Below are 18930 nucleotides of genomic sequence, written 5' to 3' on the forward strand. Positions count from 1 at the left end.
TGTTAGTCTATCTTTTTGATATGCTAAAATTTTAACAGTGAATACTGGATCTATTCTTACAGAGCAGGCCATCAGCATTTTGAAAGGACTCAGTTCTGTGGAGGTCATGGAGCCTAAAGAAGCTCGTTTTAAAGTGGAAACGAGTATTAAATTAGAGAGGGCACCCAAATGGACCCTGAATGGCCGGATACTGTGTCCCTGTCCAGAAATCAGGATTGAGAGACAAGGAACTTCAAACAGACTTATTTTCACTCAAACCGACAGTAGTATGAGTGGAACTGTGCAGTTCACCTCAGGAAAAAGCAAGTCAGAAGCTCAACTCACAGTTACAGGTAATTACCTTTTCAAATATTCAGAGTAGGATTGTCAATTGGCCATAACATGATTAAAAATAATTTTATTAGCCAGAATTTTACTATCAGAGTATGGAGAAAACATCTGTATTATATGGTTTGTGAATCATGTGCCTTAAATGTATTCTTGCCTGTGCTTCCTAATAGAGCGCCCTTTGATTGTCAGTCAGCCCATTTCTGATGTGGAGGTGAAGGAGAACACGTCAGTTACTCTCAGCTGTGAGTTCTGTCCATCTCCCAGAGTGGTGCGCTGGTTCAAGGGTAGAACCCCCCCTGTTTGCCTCCAATAAGTACAGTATGAAGCGGGAAAAGAACCGGGTTGAGATGACCATCACGAGTGTGAAAGCAGCAGATTCAGGAGAGTATCGCTGTGTGGCTGGTGGCTCAGAGACAAGAGGAAGAATTAGTGTGGAAGGTAGCTGCTTTTAACTATTCATGCCCTGGACTTGTCCTAAGTATACACAAGTAGCTTTGCATAATACTGTACATCTTTAGATCCCAGATAAGTCACAGTAAATAATTTTTTTTTTTTCCTGCAGTGAAAAGGTTGAAGATCATAAGACACTTAGAGCAAGTAGAGGTTGAGGAGGATGGAACTGCAGTGTTCAGCTGTGAACTGAATCATGAGTCACCCAGCATCCAATGGTTGCTCAATGACCGAGTCCTATACACAAACCACATCAACAAAATCCAGAGTTCTGGAAAAGTGTACAATCTAATTCTAAAACGACTCGCTCCTCAAGAAAGCTGTGTAACATTCAAAACCTTTGATGTCAGTGAGTCTGCATTCCTCAGGGTCAGAGGTGAGGTTTTTCGGTTACCATTGAACTAGAAAAAAAGGATTTTGAAATAAGCTGCTGTCCTGCTACTTTACATTTACAGTAGAGACACGTAAGCTATGTTTCCATCACCCTGTTTTTATGCGCATTTTGAAGTATTGCATAAGAAAGAAGTGATGGAATTGCCAAATTTAGAAAAAAATAAAAATCTCTTGATTCTCAAAGGGGTTTCGACTTGTGCAAAAAACTAAATAAAAAACTAAATAAATACCTCCATGCGCATCAAATAAGTCACCTCTGAAAGCAATGACCACATTTATTGTGTTTCGTCTGAGGTGCAGTTTATTATATATGAAAATTGTGTTCAGTGGCTTCTCCTAAGTGATGATTTTGTTCTTTGGATGGAAACGTTCCTTGTTCCTAATGTAAAAAGTTCTATTTTTGGCAAATGTAAAAGCCTTTTCACACCAAAAGCCTGGCATTACTTATTTGAAAAAAAGTAACTCTAAAAAAGATATTTTCTTGTCAATTAAAAAGTAATGCATTACTTTACTAGTTACTTAGAAAAAGTTATAATATAACGTAACTCGCATTACTTGTAATGCGTTACCCCCAACGCTGCTGCTTTTCAACCTGCATTTATTAGATTGAAAATATAGCAAAAACAGTAAAATTTTAAAATATTTTTAAAATTACTATTTAAAACAACTGTTTTCTATTTTGAATCAAATAAATGCAGGCTTAGTGAGCAGAAGAGATTTCTTTAAAAAAACATTAAAACCTAAAAAATTTTGCCTAATAGTGCATGCAAATAGTTTACTTTTTATGGTAACTTTTTTTTCTGTTCTTCTTTTTTGAACAAAGCAGTATAGCTTTCTGATATTGGCCATTTATTAGTTTTCAAATTTCAAAATTTCAAAAGAGTTGCTATGTGACATTTGCTTTATGTGTCTCTTAGAAAAGCCAGCCGTGTTTCTTAGGTCACTGGAGGACGTTGTAGGAGAGGAACGTGGTGAAATCCTTTTGCACTGTGAGGTTTCGAAGCCATCTGTGACACCTGTCTGGAGGAAAGATGGTGGAATTCTGACCGCCAATGAAAAGTATGAGATTCTCCATGTGGGAAAGTCATTGTCTCTTATAATTCGCAAACTGAGAAAGGACGATGCAGGAGAGTACAGCTGTGATATTGGCTGCAGCCAAACTAAAGCGAAAGTCATAGTTCGTGGTAGGTTTCAGAATCTATACTTAAATCTAATTAAAATAATTTAACAAAAATTATATAAATGTAATTACATATAAATGTATTTAATATGTGGGACTTTTTTTCAGACCTGCGCATTACCATTGTCAAACGCATACGGACAACAGCTGTGCTGGAAGGGGAAAGCTGCAGGTTTGAATGTGTCCTGTCCCATGATATCATTGATGAAGCATCGTGGATTTTGAATGGCCAACTGATTGTGAGCAATGGACGGATCATAGTTGCTAACAAGGGCTGCAAATACACAATGAGCATTCAGGAAGTTACAATATCTGATGCAGGCGAGGTGGTCTTTACCATTAAAGAGCTCAGCTGCAGGACTATGCTGTTTGTCAAAGGTAAGACCCCTTATTATTATTTTAAACATCACACATTTTACAAGTTTACAAGCATTGTTCACTTTCTGTCTGTTCTGCTTTCAGAGAAGCCTGTGAGAGTATTTAGGGATATGCTAAATGTTAAAGCAACACCCGGTGAAGATCCAGAGCTCAGCTGTGAGATCACCAAACCTGACGCGACCGTTAAATGGCTGAAAAATGGACGCCTAATTAGAGTCAGCCCAAAATATGAAATTATCCAAAATAATTATCTGGTGAAGCTCATCATCCATAATGCAGCTATAAGGGACTCAGGAGAGTACTGCTGTGAGGCTGATGGGATTGCTACAAGGGCGAGATTAGATGTTAGAGGTAAATACTCATTTTATACACTTGTTTTTACATTTTTCTCAGTGCAATGACTGATCAAGCTTAGGTTATTCTGCTAAGTGTCATTAACTTTCTTTTTCTAACTCTGAATTTAGACTTGCAGCATACATTTGCAAAGGAACTGAAGGATATGCGTGCAGAGGAAAAGGGTATGGTGACCATGGAGTGTGAAACCAGGAGGCCCGCCGCTACCGTGACCTGGTTAAAAGGCCTGATGGTGCTCAGCTCGGGACAGAAGTACATGATGAAGAAGAAAGATGTTGTCCTCACTCTGACCATCTTCAATCTGGAGAAAAGTGACAGTGCTGTCTACACCTGTGACGTTGGGACAATGCAAAGCAGGGCTTTACTTACAATTCAAGGTAGCCAAATTTGTTGGTCAATTGTCTTTATTTACTAAAAATAATAAATAGCATAAAAATATACTGTGTACAGATGGCTTAAAGTGTTGGTAGAATTACAGTTGAAGTCAAAATTTTACATACACCTTGCAGAATCTGCAAAATGTTGTTTTACCAAAATGAGAGGGATCATACAACATGCATATTATATTTTAATTTTGTACTGACCTGAATAAGATATTTCACATTAAAAAGATGTTTACATATAGTTCACAGGAGAAAATAATAGTTGAATTTATAAAAATGACCCTGTTCAAAAGTTTACATACACTTGATTCTTAATACTGTGTTATTACCTTAATGATCCACAGCTATGTTTTTTTTTTGTTTGTTTGTTTGTTTGGTGCTAGTTGTTAATGAGTCCCTCGTTTGTCCTTAACTGAATTTCCCACAAAGTCTTTGATTTTTCATAATTTTTTTGTATTTGAACCCTTTACAACAATGACCGAATGATTGTGAGATCCATCTTTTTACACTGAGGACAACTGAGAGACTCATATGCAACTATTACAGGAGGTTCAAACACTCACTGATGCTTCAGAAGGAAACGCAATTCATTAAGAGCCGAGGAGTGAAAACTTTTTGAATTTGAAGATCAGGGTAAATTTAACTTATTTTGTCTTCTGGTAAACATGTAAGTATCTTCTGTAGCTTCTGAAGGGCAGTACTAAATGAAAAACAAATATGATATTTAGGAAAAACAACAAAAAAAAAGTACACATCTTCATTCTGTTCAAAAGTTTACACCCTTGGCTCTTAATGCATAGTTTTTCCTTCTGAAGCATCAGTGAGCATTTGAACCTTCTGTAATAGTTGTATATGAGTCCCTCAGTCGCCCTCAGTGTGAAAAGATGAATCTCAAATTCGTATAGTCATTGTTGGAAAGGGTTCAAATACACAAAAATGCTGAGAAACCAAAGAATTACTGGAAAATTCTGAAAGATTTTACTGAAGAACAGAGGGCAGTTTAACTGTTCAAGACAAACAAGGGACTCTTGAACAACTATCACTAAACAAAAAACAAAAAAAACAGCTGTGGATCATTCAGGTAACAACACAGCATTAAGAATCAAGTGTATGTAAACTTTTGACCTCAACTGTACATACCTTATTATAATAAGTTTGTAAATCTGACATTACTAGATGTTGCATTACTAGAATAGTAATGTTTGGACACTATGAATTTTAAAACGTTTTTATGCATCTGTTGTGTTTTCATATGAATTTGGCCCTCAGGTCAAAAAGTGGTCATTGTGGATGAACTAAAAGATAAAGAGAGTCTAGAAGGAGATACCATCGTCTTTAGGTGTCGGATCTGCCCAAGTGACTATGATGATGTCAAGTGGTACCTGGATGAGACCTTGCTCTACACTAATGATCTTAACGAGATTAAGATGATGCCTGGTGGATACCACACTCTTACCTTCAAACAGCTTGCACGTAAAGACACCGGCACCATCTCCTTTGAGGCTGGGGACAAAAGATCATATGCGTCACTATTAGTCAGAGGTAACTGTCATAAATCATCACACATAACAAAATGCATGTGGCAAATTTAGTGGATAACTATCAATAATTCCCACCTTTACAGAAGATACTTGGAGTCAAAACTAGTCAATATTTCTTTTACTGCTTTGATATTAGATATTAGTTTCTGACACTTTTTGAGGTTTTAAAAACCTTAAAAAAGAACTTTAAAACCCTTTTTGACCATCAGAAAAGCTATTTTAGGAGGTGTATGTGTAAACAATTTTTTCTCTTTGTATTGACTAGTATAAAATTTTAAAAAAGTGAAACGAAGTACAATGCAAATCAGAAAGCATTCAATTCAAATATGTCCTTGTAATAGAACTTTTTTTGAATTACAGAGAGACGCCCCACAATAACTAAAGCATTGGAGGACACAGAAGCAATTGAAGGAGGAAGTTTGGTGCTGTTATGCAAGACCTCAAAGCCATGTCATATTGTTTGGTACAAAGACAGCTGTTTAATCTGGAATTCCTCTAAGTACGTAGTGAGTCGATCTGGAAATGAGGCCAGGCTGACCATCCGTGATGTGAAAGACAGTGACGCAGGGGTGTACGAGTGCGATGCAGGATCTGTCAGCACTAAAGCCACTGTGACTGTTAAAGGTATTTCAGACCTCTCTTTTTTATACTCTACCAAAAGGGAAGTTTTAGTATTATTTCAGATGTCTCTTTTCCACAATCTACCAAAATTTAAATTGCTTAATCTTCATGTTTGTTTCACATAAGTTATTCCTGCTGAGTTTACAAAAGCACTTCAGAACCAGGAGGTCAAAGAGGGAGAGAGTGTAACGCTGATGTGCGAATACTCTATACCCGGCGTCCAGTTTGTGTGGCGCAAAGGAGCCGAGACATTAAAATCTAGTGAGAAGTACCATATGAAGCAGAGGAGGTCTTGCATTTCTCTTACAATACACAATCTGAAGCCAGAAGATTCAGGGAATTACACATGCATTTGCAGAGACCAAAGAACTATGGCTACTCTTACAGTCAATGGTATGGATATTGATTGCTATGAAAATAAATTCATACAATTCAGCTTTGATCTTGTAGCTTTACTCATTTCCTCCTTTCCAGCGGTTCCTATATCATTTATTAAAGAGCTCAAGAACCAAGAGACAGAAGAGGGTAAAAATGTGACATTACGCTGTGAACTTTCCAAAGCTGGAATCCCAGTGGAATGGCTGAAAGGCGAACAAACTCTCTTGCCAGGGGAGAAGTATCAGATGAGACACATAGTCACCATATTGGAGCTGGTAATCAGAAATCCAGTTCCCGGCGACAGTGGAATGTACATCTGTGTGTGTGAAGATCAAAGGACTAAAGCCATTATCACAATACGAAGTAAGACAAGATGTTGAATATACAGTCGCAAAAATATTCGTACCCCTTCGGGGTTTTTTTTTTCACATTTTATGTTGCAGCTTTATGTTAAACTGCTTTAAAGTCCTTTTTTTCTCTGCATCAGTTTACACTTCATACACCATAATGATCCGTAACAGATTTGTGACAACTTTGCAAATGTATTAAAAATAAAACACTGAAATAAGTACATTACATAAGTATGCATACCCTTAACTTAAGTACTTAGCTGTAGAACCTTTACAGCCTCACGTTTTTTTTGGGTATGATGCAAGTTTTGTACATCTACATTTGGCAATTGTCTGCCATTCTTCGCCTCACCTCTTCACCTCTCAAGCTTTGTCAGCCTGGATGGGGGCTGGCAGACATTTTCTCCAGAAATGTTTTATTGTACTTAAGCCCAGACTGTGGCTGGGCCACTCAAGGACATTCACAGAGTTGTCTATAAGCCACTCTTGCTGTGTGCTTAGGATCATTGTCCTGTTGAAATGTGAACCATCTGTCCAGTCTGAGGTTTTGAATGCTCTGGAGTGGGTTTTCATTAAAGCTGTCTCAATTTTTTGATGCATTGAGCTTGCCTTCTCTGACGAGTCCCTCATTCCCTGCCTCTGAAAAAAAAAAAAACATGCATGAGCCTGATCTTTCCATAATTTTCTGTTTTCTGTTGGGATGGTACTCTGCTGATGAGCAGTGCCTGGTTTTCTCCATACATGATGCTTGGAATTGAGGTTCGTCAGACCAGAAAATCTTTTTTCTCTTTTTTCTCACAATCGAGAGTTTTTCATGTGCATTTTTGAAAATTCCAAGTGGGCTTTAATGGGTCTTCACTGAGGAAAATTTCATTTATGGCCACACCGCCATAAAGCCCAGATCAGTGACGTGTTGCAGTGATGTTTATCCTTTTGTAGGTTTCTCCCATCTACACATATGATTGTGGAGCTCAACTAGAGTGACCATCAGCTTCTTGGTCACCAGTCTAACCAAGGCCCATCAGCTGCTCAATTGTTGCCAGGAGGCCAGCTCTAGGAAGAGTCTTAGTTGTTCCAAACTGCTTCCATTATGAATAATGGAGGCTACATGCTTCTGTGAATCTTCAATGCACTATTTTTTCTAACTCTTCTCCAGGTCTGAGCCACAATCCTGTCTCTGAGCTCTACAGGCAGTTCTTTTTACCTCAGGGCTTGGTTTTTGCTCTGATATGCATTTTCAGCTGTTAGACATTTTATTGAGGTGTGTGCCTTTCCAAATCATACTCATTCAAATGAATTTGCCACAAGTTAACTCCGCTCAAAGTGTAGTAACATCTTCAAGCAATATGAATGCTCCTGAGCTCAATTTCAAGTGTCCCAGAAAAGGGTATGAAAACTTATGCAATGGAAGCAATTCAGTTTTTTATTTCTAATAAATTTGCAAAGTTGTCACAAACCTGTTTTTTGCTTTGTAATTATGGTGCATGGAGTGTAGATTGATATGGAAAAAAAGTAATTTAAAACATTTTAACGTAAGGCTGCAACACAACAAAATGTGCAGAAAATGAAGAAAAATGAAGGGGTATGAATACTTTCGCAAGGCACTGTACAGAATTTGCTTTTCCAGTCCTTTGAAAGCTGAGCTTATATATCCTTTTATATTTCGTTAGCTCAACCAATCATGTTCAAACAGAAGTTAAGAAATCAAATGGCTGAAGAGGGAAACAGTATAATCTTACACTGCGAGATATCCAAACCAGACACCCCTGTCCAGTGGAGAAAGGAGGGCAACCTGCTAAAGTCTGGAGAGAAGTACAAAATCAGGCAGAGAGGCTGTATGCTAGAGCTGAAGATTTTTAATTTGACACAAGAGGATAGTGGAGTCTATAGCTGTTCGAGTGATACTGCCGAGACATCAGCCAACATCACAGTTAGTGGTAAGCTAAGAATTTTTATGCTTGCCCAGTCAGGCCAGTAGTTTTTTTTTTTTTTTACCAAACATTTCCAGCTTTTTCAACTGACACTACAACAAAATGATAATAAGAATGTTCTTGTTTGTTTCTTTTTGTTCTGAAGCGCAACCTGTGACTTTTAAAGAGAAGCTGAAAAACCTGGTAGCTGAGGAAGGAAAGACAATTACACTGCACTGTGAGCTTTCCAAACCCGGTGTCCCAGTAGAATGGTGGAATGGAGACGAACTGCTCCAGCCTGGAGAGAAGTATAAGATGAGAGAACGAGACACCTCAGTTGAGCTGATCATCTGTGAGGCTGAGCCTGAAGACAGTGGAGTCTACAGATGTGTCTGTGGAGACCAAAAGACAAAAGCTACAGTCAAAATTATTGGTAAGGTTTTGTTTTATTGATTTGTTTTCATTATTATTAAATGTATGTTATTATAAAATTCAAGTGGTGGTTTCCCAGGTGCTCCTGCTACTTTTAAGCAAAACCTTAAGAAACAAGAAGCTCTGGAAGGGGGATCGATAACTCTACACTGTGAGGTCTCCAAAGCTGGAGTACCTGTGGAATGGTGGAAAGAAGATAAACCACTCCTTCCAGGGACACGGTACCAGATGAGACTAAATGGAAAGACTGCAGAGTTGGAAATAACTAACGTTTTCCCTGAGGATGCTGGGACATATAGCTGTGTGACTGGAGGCCAAAAGACCACAGCTGAAGTGAAAGTCAAAGGTAATATTAACTGAAGTCATTAGATGTTTTTAGGTTTATTAATTTTATTCAGCAAAGCTGCATTAAATTGTTCAAAAGTGGAAGTAAAGGCATTTATATAAGTTGCTGTTCTTTTGAACACTACTTATCAAAGAATCCTGAAAAAATGTATCATTCTTTTTACAATAATATTAAGCAGTTTGGTACGGTAGTGTATATATCATATGATTACTGCCTGTGATTTAATTGTTCATATTAAAAGATCTGTCAATGTTTTCTCAGCTCATCCAATTACTTTCAAGCGAGAGCTTCAGAATCAAATATCTGTAGAGGGTGACAGTGCAGTATTTACCTGTGAACTTTCAAAGCCTGGTGCTCCAGTTGAGTGGAGGAAAGGTAGAGTGATGCTGAAAAGTGGAGCCAAATATCAAATGACGCTTGAGGGGCGATTAACCAAACTGGTGATAAATAACCTTGTTGAGGGTGATGCAGGAAATTACACCTGCAAAACCAAAGATTCACAATCGACAGCCGAATTGACGGTTCAAGGTAAGATCCACTTCGTTATAAAAATAAACAAATTACTTCTGAATTTTCTGACATTATGGATTTCATATGCATTTCATTTTCATCACCATTTGATTTTTGTCGTAGCGTTGAGTGATTTTTTTCCACTTCATTTAAAATGTCCATTTCTTCCACAGCTACAATAGCACTCTGTCATGACATTACATAAGCCACGTTCACAGGTTTAATTAATCTCTCAACAGTGATATAAATCACTGTTGGAATTTCATTACATGATGTTTAAATTCATACCCTCTAATTACACTCCTTATTTGACATCAGAAGAGTCTTGCTATCAGAAATCCCTTTGTTTGTTATTAATTGATCAAAACTACAGTAGGTAGCTTTTATTTTTGATCTTGACCCATTCATTACAGCATGGGCTAGTTGGTGTACATAATACATCAGTAAAATGAACCTCAATAGACATTTCTTTGATGTCTTTACCTGATGTAATTATTAACGGTGATTGCTCTCAAGCACAAAACGTGTAGACTGGTATGTTTTTGTAAATTCTTTGCTGATGGAAAGACACAACATTCACGCTTTTGGCGAGTTTATACCCTGCAATACAAGAATACAGGCTTACTCAATTCTTGGCTTTCTAAAGGACTCCCTGCTACCTTTAAAACAACTTTGAAGAACCAGGAAACTCAGGAGGGGAACAGTGTCACTTTGCACTGTGAACTTTCTAAGGCTGGGGTTCGGGTAGAGTGGTGGAAAGGAAAAGAAATGCTCAAGACTGGAGAACAATATCAGTTGAGACAGAAAGAAGCAACAGTAGAGTTATTAATAAGAAAGGCACAACCAGAAGACAGTGGAGTGTATCGCTGCATATGTGGAGATCACAAGACTGAAGCCACCATCAAAGTTAATGGTATGATCCAAGACGTTTTCATATGCAGGTTCCTGTAATTAAGCATGTTAGAAATTCTAGAGCAATTAAAAAGCATTGTTAGATAATGCAACATCTTCATCATTCAACTGCTCTGTAGCTCTCCCCATCACTTTTAAACAAGAACTTAAGAATCAAGAAGGTGAAGAAGGAAACAACGTCACATTGCGCTGTGAACTCTTTAAGGCCAGTGCTGATGTGAAGTGGTTGAAGGGAGAGGAAGTCCTTAAGCATGGAGAAAAGTACCAGATGAGACACATAGCAACTAAAATGGAGCTTGTTATCAGAAAAGCTGTGCCTGAGGACAGTGGAGTCTACTTTTGCGTATGCCCTGATCAGACATCCGAAGCGACAGTTAAAATCAATGGTACAAAGTTTAAGCAATTTATTAAATAAATGCAGATTCTTATAGGTCAAATATTTTGCTTAGTTGACCCAAATATGCTTACAATTTCGTAGCCCTCCCAATCACTTTCAAACAAAACTTGAGAAATCAAGAAGCAGTGGAAGACAACACTGTTGCTTTGCGTTGTGAGCTTTCCAAACCGGGAGCCACGGTGAAATGGTGGAGGGGTGAAGAGGTACTGCAAGTTGGAGAAAAGTACCACATGAGGACTGAGGGACGGATTGCTGAACTTCTCATCAAAAATGTCAACTCTGAAGATGTCGGCTTCTACAGCTGCTCTACCGGAAAGGAAAAAACGACAGCGGAGGTCAAAATCAGGGGTACGCTGTAATACTGCAAGATCTGATCTTTTATTTTGCAATTATGTAGTGCCGTTAGTAGTAGCTTTCCTCTTTTGGATCATTCTCCAACTTAAACACATTTTCCATGGCTTTCATAGCTCTACCTGTCACTTTTAAACGAGAACTTCAAAATGAAGTAACCAAAGAAGGTGGGCAAGCTGTATTTAGCTGTGAGCTCTCTAAACCCAGTGCTCAAGTCGACTGGAGAAAAGGAAGAGTTATTCTCAAGCCCGATGACAAATATGAAATGAAGCAAGAGGGAACATTCACCAAACTTGTAATACGTAATGTTGAAGCAAGTGACGCTGGGAACTATTCATGTAAAACCAAGGATTCTGAGTCGACTGCTGAGCTAACCGTTAAGGGTAAGGCATGCAGGCTTTTTGCAGCGGCAGCTTGGCACATTTTGGTCTTTCTCGGCTTGCTGCTATTACGTTGTTTTGCTTCTTGTGCTGTAGTTTTCGGCTTCGCTGTGCTTTGAAGACCTGCATGGCTTTGTTGTAAAATAATCAGGCATATCATTTTTATTGACGTTTCCAGTTCCACCTATCACTTTTAAAGTCAAGTTGAAAAATCAGGAAATCGAGGAAGAAAATAAACTTGTGTTGCACTGTGAGCTCTCAAAAGCTGGATATCCTGTTGAATGGAGGAAAGGGGAAGAGCTCCTTGGGTCTGGGTATAAATATCAAATCAGAGAGCATGATGTTACAAGGAAGCTGATCATCACAAAAGCCATGCCTGAAGACAGTGGAGTCTACAGTTGCATTTGTGGGGAGCAGAAGACCAAAGCAACAATCCGAGTGTTTGGTATGGACGGAAGTTTTTAAAGAAAATTGAGCTTTTATTGTAGCTCGAGCTCACTGTGAGGTAACATGTTACTGTGCTACTCTTCAGCCACACCAGTAACTTTCAAACAAAATCTGAAGAACCAAGAGGCCCCTGAGGGAGGTGTTGTTGTTCTGCATTGTGAGCTGTCCAAAGCTGGGATACCAGTAACATGGTTAAAAGGGGATGAGGAGCTCTGTGATGGGACTAAATACAAGATCAAGCAGGAGGGATTGGTTGCAGAATTACACATTAAAAATGTCCTTCCTATGGATGTTGGGGAATACAGCTGCATTGTTGGAGACCAGAAGACTACAGCTGAAGTTAATGTTAGGGGTAGGTCCAATGCCACTTTAATGGGTACACAGTCTCAGTGGGTACACACAAGATCTTTTAGATTTTTTAATAATCTGATTCAGCCAAATCAGATTTTGTCATTGCATACTAACAAATGTTGTGTAAAGACAGCTGTTTATGTCTACAACCACTACCTTAACAACATTTTTAAAGTGCTGTAAACACTCTATGATACCAAAGAATGGAAATGAGGGAATTGGGGGAACCAGATTTTATTTATTGAAGTGGAATTTATTTTCCACTGAATAGCCTTAAGAAAGCTGTACAAGTTAAAAAATTAATAACTTTTGCAACTGGATGTTAATCTTCTTGAAGTCTTCATTTATGTATATTCATATTTGAATAGAATCTGGTCATCTTAAAAGGGACCCCTGGTGTTAAGACTTACATGGCTTAATAAAACATAAATTATGTCTCTTACTGAAATATATAATAGAAAACCCATGAAAGATTGTTTTTACATATTTTGGACTATGGAGGTGCCATTATTTTGATTACTTCAAATGGTTGCGCTATGTGAGCTATTGGCGCTACCTGTTGTTACTACGACACAACTTTGAATAAGCAACTCTGTAAATAAAACCTTCATAAAATGCCACATCGTGTGGCTTTTGGATGTTATTTTCAGTTCGAAGGGCAACAAGAAAAATTATGTAAGTCTTCACTGCTTTCCTAGAGATATAAGAAGAGGAGAAAAGAATGGGAAGATGCCTGTGGACAAATAAAACTTGCTAAAGACCCACGTCGTTGTTCTCTCCATTTTAGCTCTGATGCCTTTTAATGGACCACAGCTACTGAAAGAGCTTACAAATGGCAGAGACAAGAAACGCTAGATGCCATCCTGGTAGGATGTAAACATGGTCGGCATTGTCATGATGCTGCAGCCACTGAAGCCATTTCTCAATGCACATTACACTCAATATCCGGGGGCATTTAGACTCCCTATGGGGTAAAAACAATGGTACGGCATTTGGTTTAAGCCTATGCTTACATCTGTCACCACCTATAAGCTCTTTCAGTAGCTGTGGTCATCGTATCAGTATTTTATTTTTCGAGTTACGCATTCTGAGTTGCGTTGCAGTAAAAATTGCAGCAGGTAGCACCAGTAGTTCAACGATAGAGTGCAACCATTTTACGCAATCAAAGTAACAACACCCCCATACTCCAAAATATGTATAAAACGATGTGGATTTTTTAAATAATATAAATATTTAATGGGTTTTCTACAACATATTTCAGTAAGAGACATCATTTACATTATATTAAGCCATACAAGTCTTGATAATAAAAAAGACCTCTGATTCCTCAACTAGGGTCCCCCAACTGAACCTCGGCATTTCCACCACTACTGATACCCTCAGGATCCTTTCATGAACCCTGTATGATACCCTTCATGAATCACAGGGTCATACACACACAGTGCCATTTCATATCATAAACTCTACCAATTAACACTCCTACATGATTTCTAAATTGCAATTTTTCCCTCAAAGTACTTTTGAGCTGTTGTTGAGATCAAACTTCTTACACCTCTCACAGCTGCTGCCTCTGTGTTCTTTGAGAAAGAGCTTGAGAGTCAAGAAGCAGTGGAGGGGGATTCTGTCCTGTTTAGTTGTTTGCTCTCTAGTGATAATGCCCCAGTGACCTGGAGAAAAGATGCAAATCAGGTCACGCAGGGAGGGCGATATACCCTCCACCGTAAAGGTTCCACTCAGGAGCTTGAAATCAGGAAACTCAGAATGCAGGACGCTGGTGTGTACACGTGCAATGTCAGAGGCAAAAAGACTTCTGCGACCCTCAAAGTAATAGGTAAATCAAAACAGGCTTACATAAAAGGTTAACAATTAAGCTTAGCTTGCCTTCAAACTTAAATGAACTCCAAGGACTCTTGTGCATTCACAACAGAGCGTGTGAGGATTGTGAAAGGACTGCGTGACTTGACGGTTACTGCAGGCGAGAGCGCACACTTTGTGTGCGAGCTTTCACACGAGAACATCCTTGACGGGGTTTGGTGGCTTGGTTCCAATGTACTTCAGGAGAACGAGATGAACCAGATGACTATCTGTGGTCGAGAACATCACTTGGTGCTCACTATGACCACAACCGAAGAGACAGGTGTCGTGTCCTTTGTGGTGGGAAATGAAAAGACTTCTGCTCGTCTTCGCGTGAACACCAAACCTAAAGGTGAGTGTAAGGATCCTAAGTATACCACAATGTAATGTATCTTTTTTTAACTGTGCATTCTCTCTTTGTAGTTTTCATAGAGGAAAGACTGAAGGACATGACCATTTTTGAGGGAGATTCTGCCACCCTCTCCTGTGTGACTTCTGATACTTGCACACCTGTCACCTGGAAACGAAATAATGTAACTCTGCTTCCTGGGGAAAAATATGAACCTCTGAAACATGGGAAACGTAATGTTCTTCTGATTCACAAAGTCAGAAAAGAGGACGCTGGGATTTACATGTGCGATACAGGAGACATGCAGAGTAGTGCTACTCTTATAGTCAAAGGTAGGAACAGCTGGAAACACAAAGTTTTTTTTTTTTTTTTCATTTTTTAAATTGAATGGTCACCATTTCAACTTTTTTTAAATTATCTTAATAATAATAATAATAATAATATTCTTAACAATAATAACCTATTAGTAAAAATAAAATGAATTACTTAATACATTTAACTTTAAAAACATGTATTTTTTCATCAATAAATTGGTTAAATGCTTATTTCAGTTTCAGAAATTGTTATTGTAGATTTATCTGTTGTTATTCTTAAGCATATCAGAACTTAATTATAAATTAATTCACAAATTGAATTTGTACAGTAATTTATACCTAAGGGCTCTTTGCTTACTCTCAGAACGTCCTTTGTTTTTCTGCCGGGAGCTCCAAAACCAAGAAGCAGAAGAGGGTGAGACTACTTTCTTGTGCTGTGAATTGTCTCAACCTGGAGTTGTGGTTGAGTGGAAGAAGGGAGCAGTTCTTCTTACACCTGGTGACAAATATGAGATGAAACAGGATGGATGTGAGTTCCAGATACAAATCAATGACCTCACAAGTCAAGACAGTGGGGCTTACAGGTGTTGTGCAGATGGCATTGAGACAAGGGCCAGTATTACTGTAAAAGGTAATACCAAAATAATTGCTTGTCTAATATTTATTTCATTTGATGGTGAGAATTTGATCTATGCATGAACTTGTCATTCAGTAGTACTTGTATTGAATTAATTGCATACATTCATTAAAGAGGTCATCGGATGCAAAACTTACTTTTACATGTTGTTTGAACGTAAATGTGTGTTGGCAATGTGTATACACAACCACCCTATAATAATAAATATTTACCCAGTGGTATTTTTGTAATCTTTATAAGAAATATCCCCTTTTTCAAATCAAGCCATTCTCAGCTTCTTGGCCGCTCCCACAATAGTTAATTGACATGGCCATCGTACCTTAGACCTGCCCTGACTGGGGTGGGGTGAGCAGAGCTCATTAGCATTTAAAGGAACATGCAATAGAATGGCTCGCTCTGAACTCGAATATGGAAAATGGGCATCCCCACCGACAGAGGCCGCTCCCACCATAGTTGATTGACATGAGCGTCTTACCTCAGATCAGCAGTAACAGTCTGACCTCCATTGTTTTGATGCCGGAGGAGGGATGTAAGTTACACAAGAATATCTCCGATTGAGGTGTTGTGTTGCTGGATGTAATAATGAACATAGTGGTTGTCATTTACTCCCAACATGAGCCGCTGAAGATGCAGTGGATTACGGTTGTTTGTGAATGTACATATTCTACATATATCCGTCTATGTTCGCGCAAATCATTCGTGATCCAGCTTCACTTACAGCAGAAGTGAGTATAAGGGCTTTTTTTACGAATCTTTGCGATCGCCTTTCCTAATAACCTGCTAGTTAGCAAGTTTAGCAGCTAAACAGGGCTAAAGTAAACAGGCTCGTCACTCCACACAGAGAAGAGAGGGGCGGGGCGAACAGAACTCATTAATATTTAAACCTTGACCAGAACAGAATGATTTTGCAGAGCTGATTTTGGCATGGTAAAAAAGGTGTTATTTACACTACCATTGAAAAATTTTAACCAAAGCATGTTATAGACTTTTCATTAAGACCCTAAAGAATCATATAAACTTGTGGAAAATGGGCATCCGATGACCCCTTTAAGGATGTATTAATTTCATTATAAGCATTTTTTTTTTTTTGCATTATGAACATTTGTTTTACCACTGTTTCTTCTCCCCTTTTGCCATAGAGCGTCCTTTGATCTTCCGTGAAGAGCTTCAAAACCAAGAAGCACAGGAAGGTGAAACAGCCTTTCTGTACTGTGAGCTCTCTAAAACTGGAGTGCCAGTACAGTGGAAGAAGGGGGCGATGCTGCTGAAGAATGGACAGAAGTATGAGATGACGCAAGAGGGCAATGAAGTACAACTTCAGATCCATGACCTCACAAGTCAAGACAGTGGCACCTACAGATGCTGTGCTGGCAACATAGAAACACGGGCTAGTGTTATTGTTAAAGGTAGGAATGCACAATATATCCTAATGGTTGTGGTGTATATTTAGATTAGCAGTAGTATTACCCGATATTGGATATTTTATAGTTTGTGCTCATTCCCCCTATTTTTACTTTTTATTTTATTTTCTGTTATCACTTAAAACACAAAAAATTATTTAACACTGTTAAATGTAATCTTTAGCAAATCCCATTTTCATAATGTACTTTTCACAAACAATATAATGCTGTAATGCATCAGTTACTATCAGTGCATCCTTAAATGTTTGCAAGTGTGATCATATAATGAATTCAGGTTTTTAATTAAGGTATGGATGTTCATCCATCACTAGATGTTGTTTTTCTGCAAAGCTAGTTAACATTAATTTGCTCTTCCTTTTCAGAGCAACCTCTTTTCTTCTGTGAGAAACTCCATAACCAGGAAGCAGAAGAGGGTGAGACAGCTTTCCTTTCCTGTGAGCTCTCTAAACCTGGAGTTGAAGTGCAGTGGAAAAAGGGGGCAATACGACTGAGACCAGGAAACAAATATGAGATGAAACAAGATGGCTGCAAAGTTCAACTACAGATCCATGACCTGACACGTGAAGATAGCGGCACATACAAGTGCTGCTCTGGAAGCCTGGTTACCACTGCATCCATTATAGTCAAAGGTGAGAAGCGTGAAATTAGAGGGCCATACTACGATATTGTGAAAAAGTATTTGGCCTGTTTGATTTTTCTGTATTTTTTAACACTGAATGTCATCATCAGGTCTTTAACTGAAATATAGATGACCATTCATGGACAAAAAGTACAATAATTTAGAATTAAAAATAAAAACAAAATGGAAAAACTCCTAAAGACTGAACAATTAAAAGACTACAATCTATTTTTTTTAGAACATCCTTTGTACTTCATCAAGATGCTTGAGTGTCAAGAAGCAGAAGAAGGGGAAACTGCCTTCCTTTGTTGCGAACTTTCAAAACCTGGGGCTGCCGTGCAGTGGAAGAAGGGATCTGTGCTGCTGAAGCCTGGAAGGAAGTATGAAATAAAGCAGCATGGTGGTGAACTGCAGCTTCAGATCCATGAGCTCACAAGCCAAGACAGTGGTGTCTACACATGCTGTGTTGGTAGTCTAGTGACCTCAGCATCTCTGGAAGTTAAAGGTATAGTATGTTCATTTTAGATTTCAAGATGAATTGTGAGAGTATATGTCAGTTAACATACTTATTTGCTGCATCCAGAACAACCTCTGTATTTCTGTGAGGAGCTCCAAAGGCAGGAGGTAGAAGAAGGTGAGACTGCAATACTAAGCTGTGAGCTCTCTAAACCTGGAGTGAAAGTGCAGTGGAAGAAAGGAGTGGTGTTGCTTACACCAGGAAACAAATATGAGATGAAGCAAGATGGCTGTAAATTACAGCTTCTGATACATGACTTAAACAGTCAGGACAGTGGCATCTACAAATGTTGTGCTGGTAGCTTGGTGACCACAGCATATATTGATGTGAAAGGTATGTATTTTTTTTTAGGATGAAATGTTGCAATTTTATAAAATTATTAAATTGACTCAAACAATCTATGCACTGGATCGAAAAAGTAAGTAAGAGTAAGCATGGAGTGATCCAGCATAGGGTTTGCTTTTTTTTAGGTAATAAAAATGGTTCTAATTTATTTTGTGTTCTCCAGAATCACCGGTTGTCTTCGAAGAGGAACTCCAAAGTCTTGAAGCAGAGGAAGGTGAGACAGCCACCCTGACCTGTGAACTCTCTAAACCTGGAGTTGCAGTGCAGTGGAAGAAGGGAACAGTGTTGCTAAAGCCAGGAAACAAGTATGAGATGAAACAAGACGGTTGCCTACAGCAGCTTCAAATATGGGACCTGAAACATGAAGATAGTGGCTCGTATAAATGTTGTGCTGGCAGTCTGGTGACAACTGCTTCTCTTGTGGTAAAGGGTAAGGAAATTTTGACGTAAGAATCAGTCAACCCATAAATCTTTTATCTT

At 38.5% G+C, this 18930-nt stretch overlaps 1 protein-coding gene across 1 annotated transcript in view; it reads left to right on the forward strand.

Moving 5' to 3' along the window:
• Positions 1-18930, forward strand: part of LOC127169272 (obscurin-like) — a 47564-nt gene that overhangs the window by 366 nt on the left and 28268 nt on the right. The window contains 25 exon segments of the mRNA XM_051116512.1: positions 63-332; positions 501-622; positions 624-768; positions 893-1156; positions 2091-2357; positions 2462-2731; positions 2816-3082; positions 3196-3462; positions 4738-5010; positions 5370-5633; positions 5757-6023; positions 6105-6371; positions 8029-8295; positions 8435-8701; positions 8780-9046; positions 9308-9574; positions 13956-14225; positions 14322-14600; positions 14672-14929; positions 15276-15542; positions 16688-16954; positions 17332-17598; positions 17827-18093; positions 18172-18438; positions 18614-18880. Of these exon segments, the coding sequence (XP_050972469.1) occupies positions 63-332; positions 501-622; positions 624-768; positions 893-1156; positions 2091-2357; positions 2462-2731; positions 2816-3082; positions 3196-3462; positions 4738-5010; positions 5370-5633; positions 5757-6023; positions 6105-6371; positions 8029-8295; positions 8435-8701; positions 8780-9046; positions 9308-9574; positions 13956-14225; positions 14322-14600; positions 14672-14929; positions 15276-15542; positions 16688-16954; positions 17332-17598; positions 17827-18093; positions 18172-18438; positions 18614-18880 (6420 nt within the window).

Source organism: Labeo rohita, chromosome 8 (assembly GCF_022985175.1).
Source record: "Labeo rohita strain BAU-BD-2019 chromosome 8, IGBB_LRoh.1.0, whole genome shotgun sequence".
Lineage (NCBI taxonomy): Eukaryota > Metazoa > Chordata > Actinopteri > Cypriniformes > Cyprinidae > Labeo > Labeo rohita.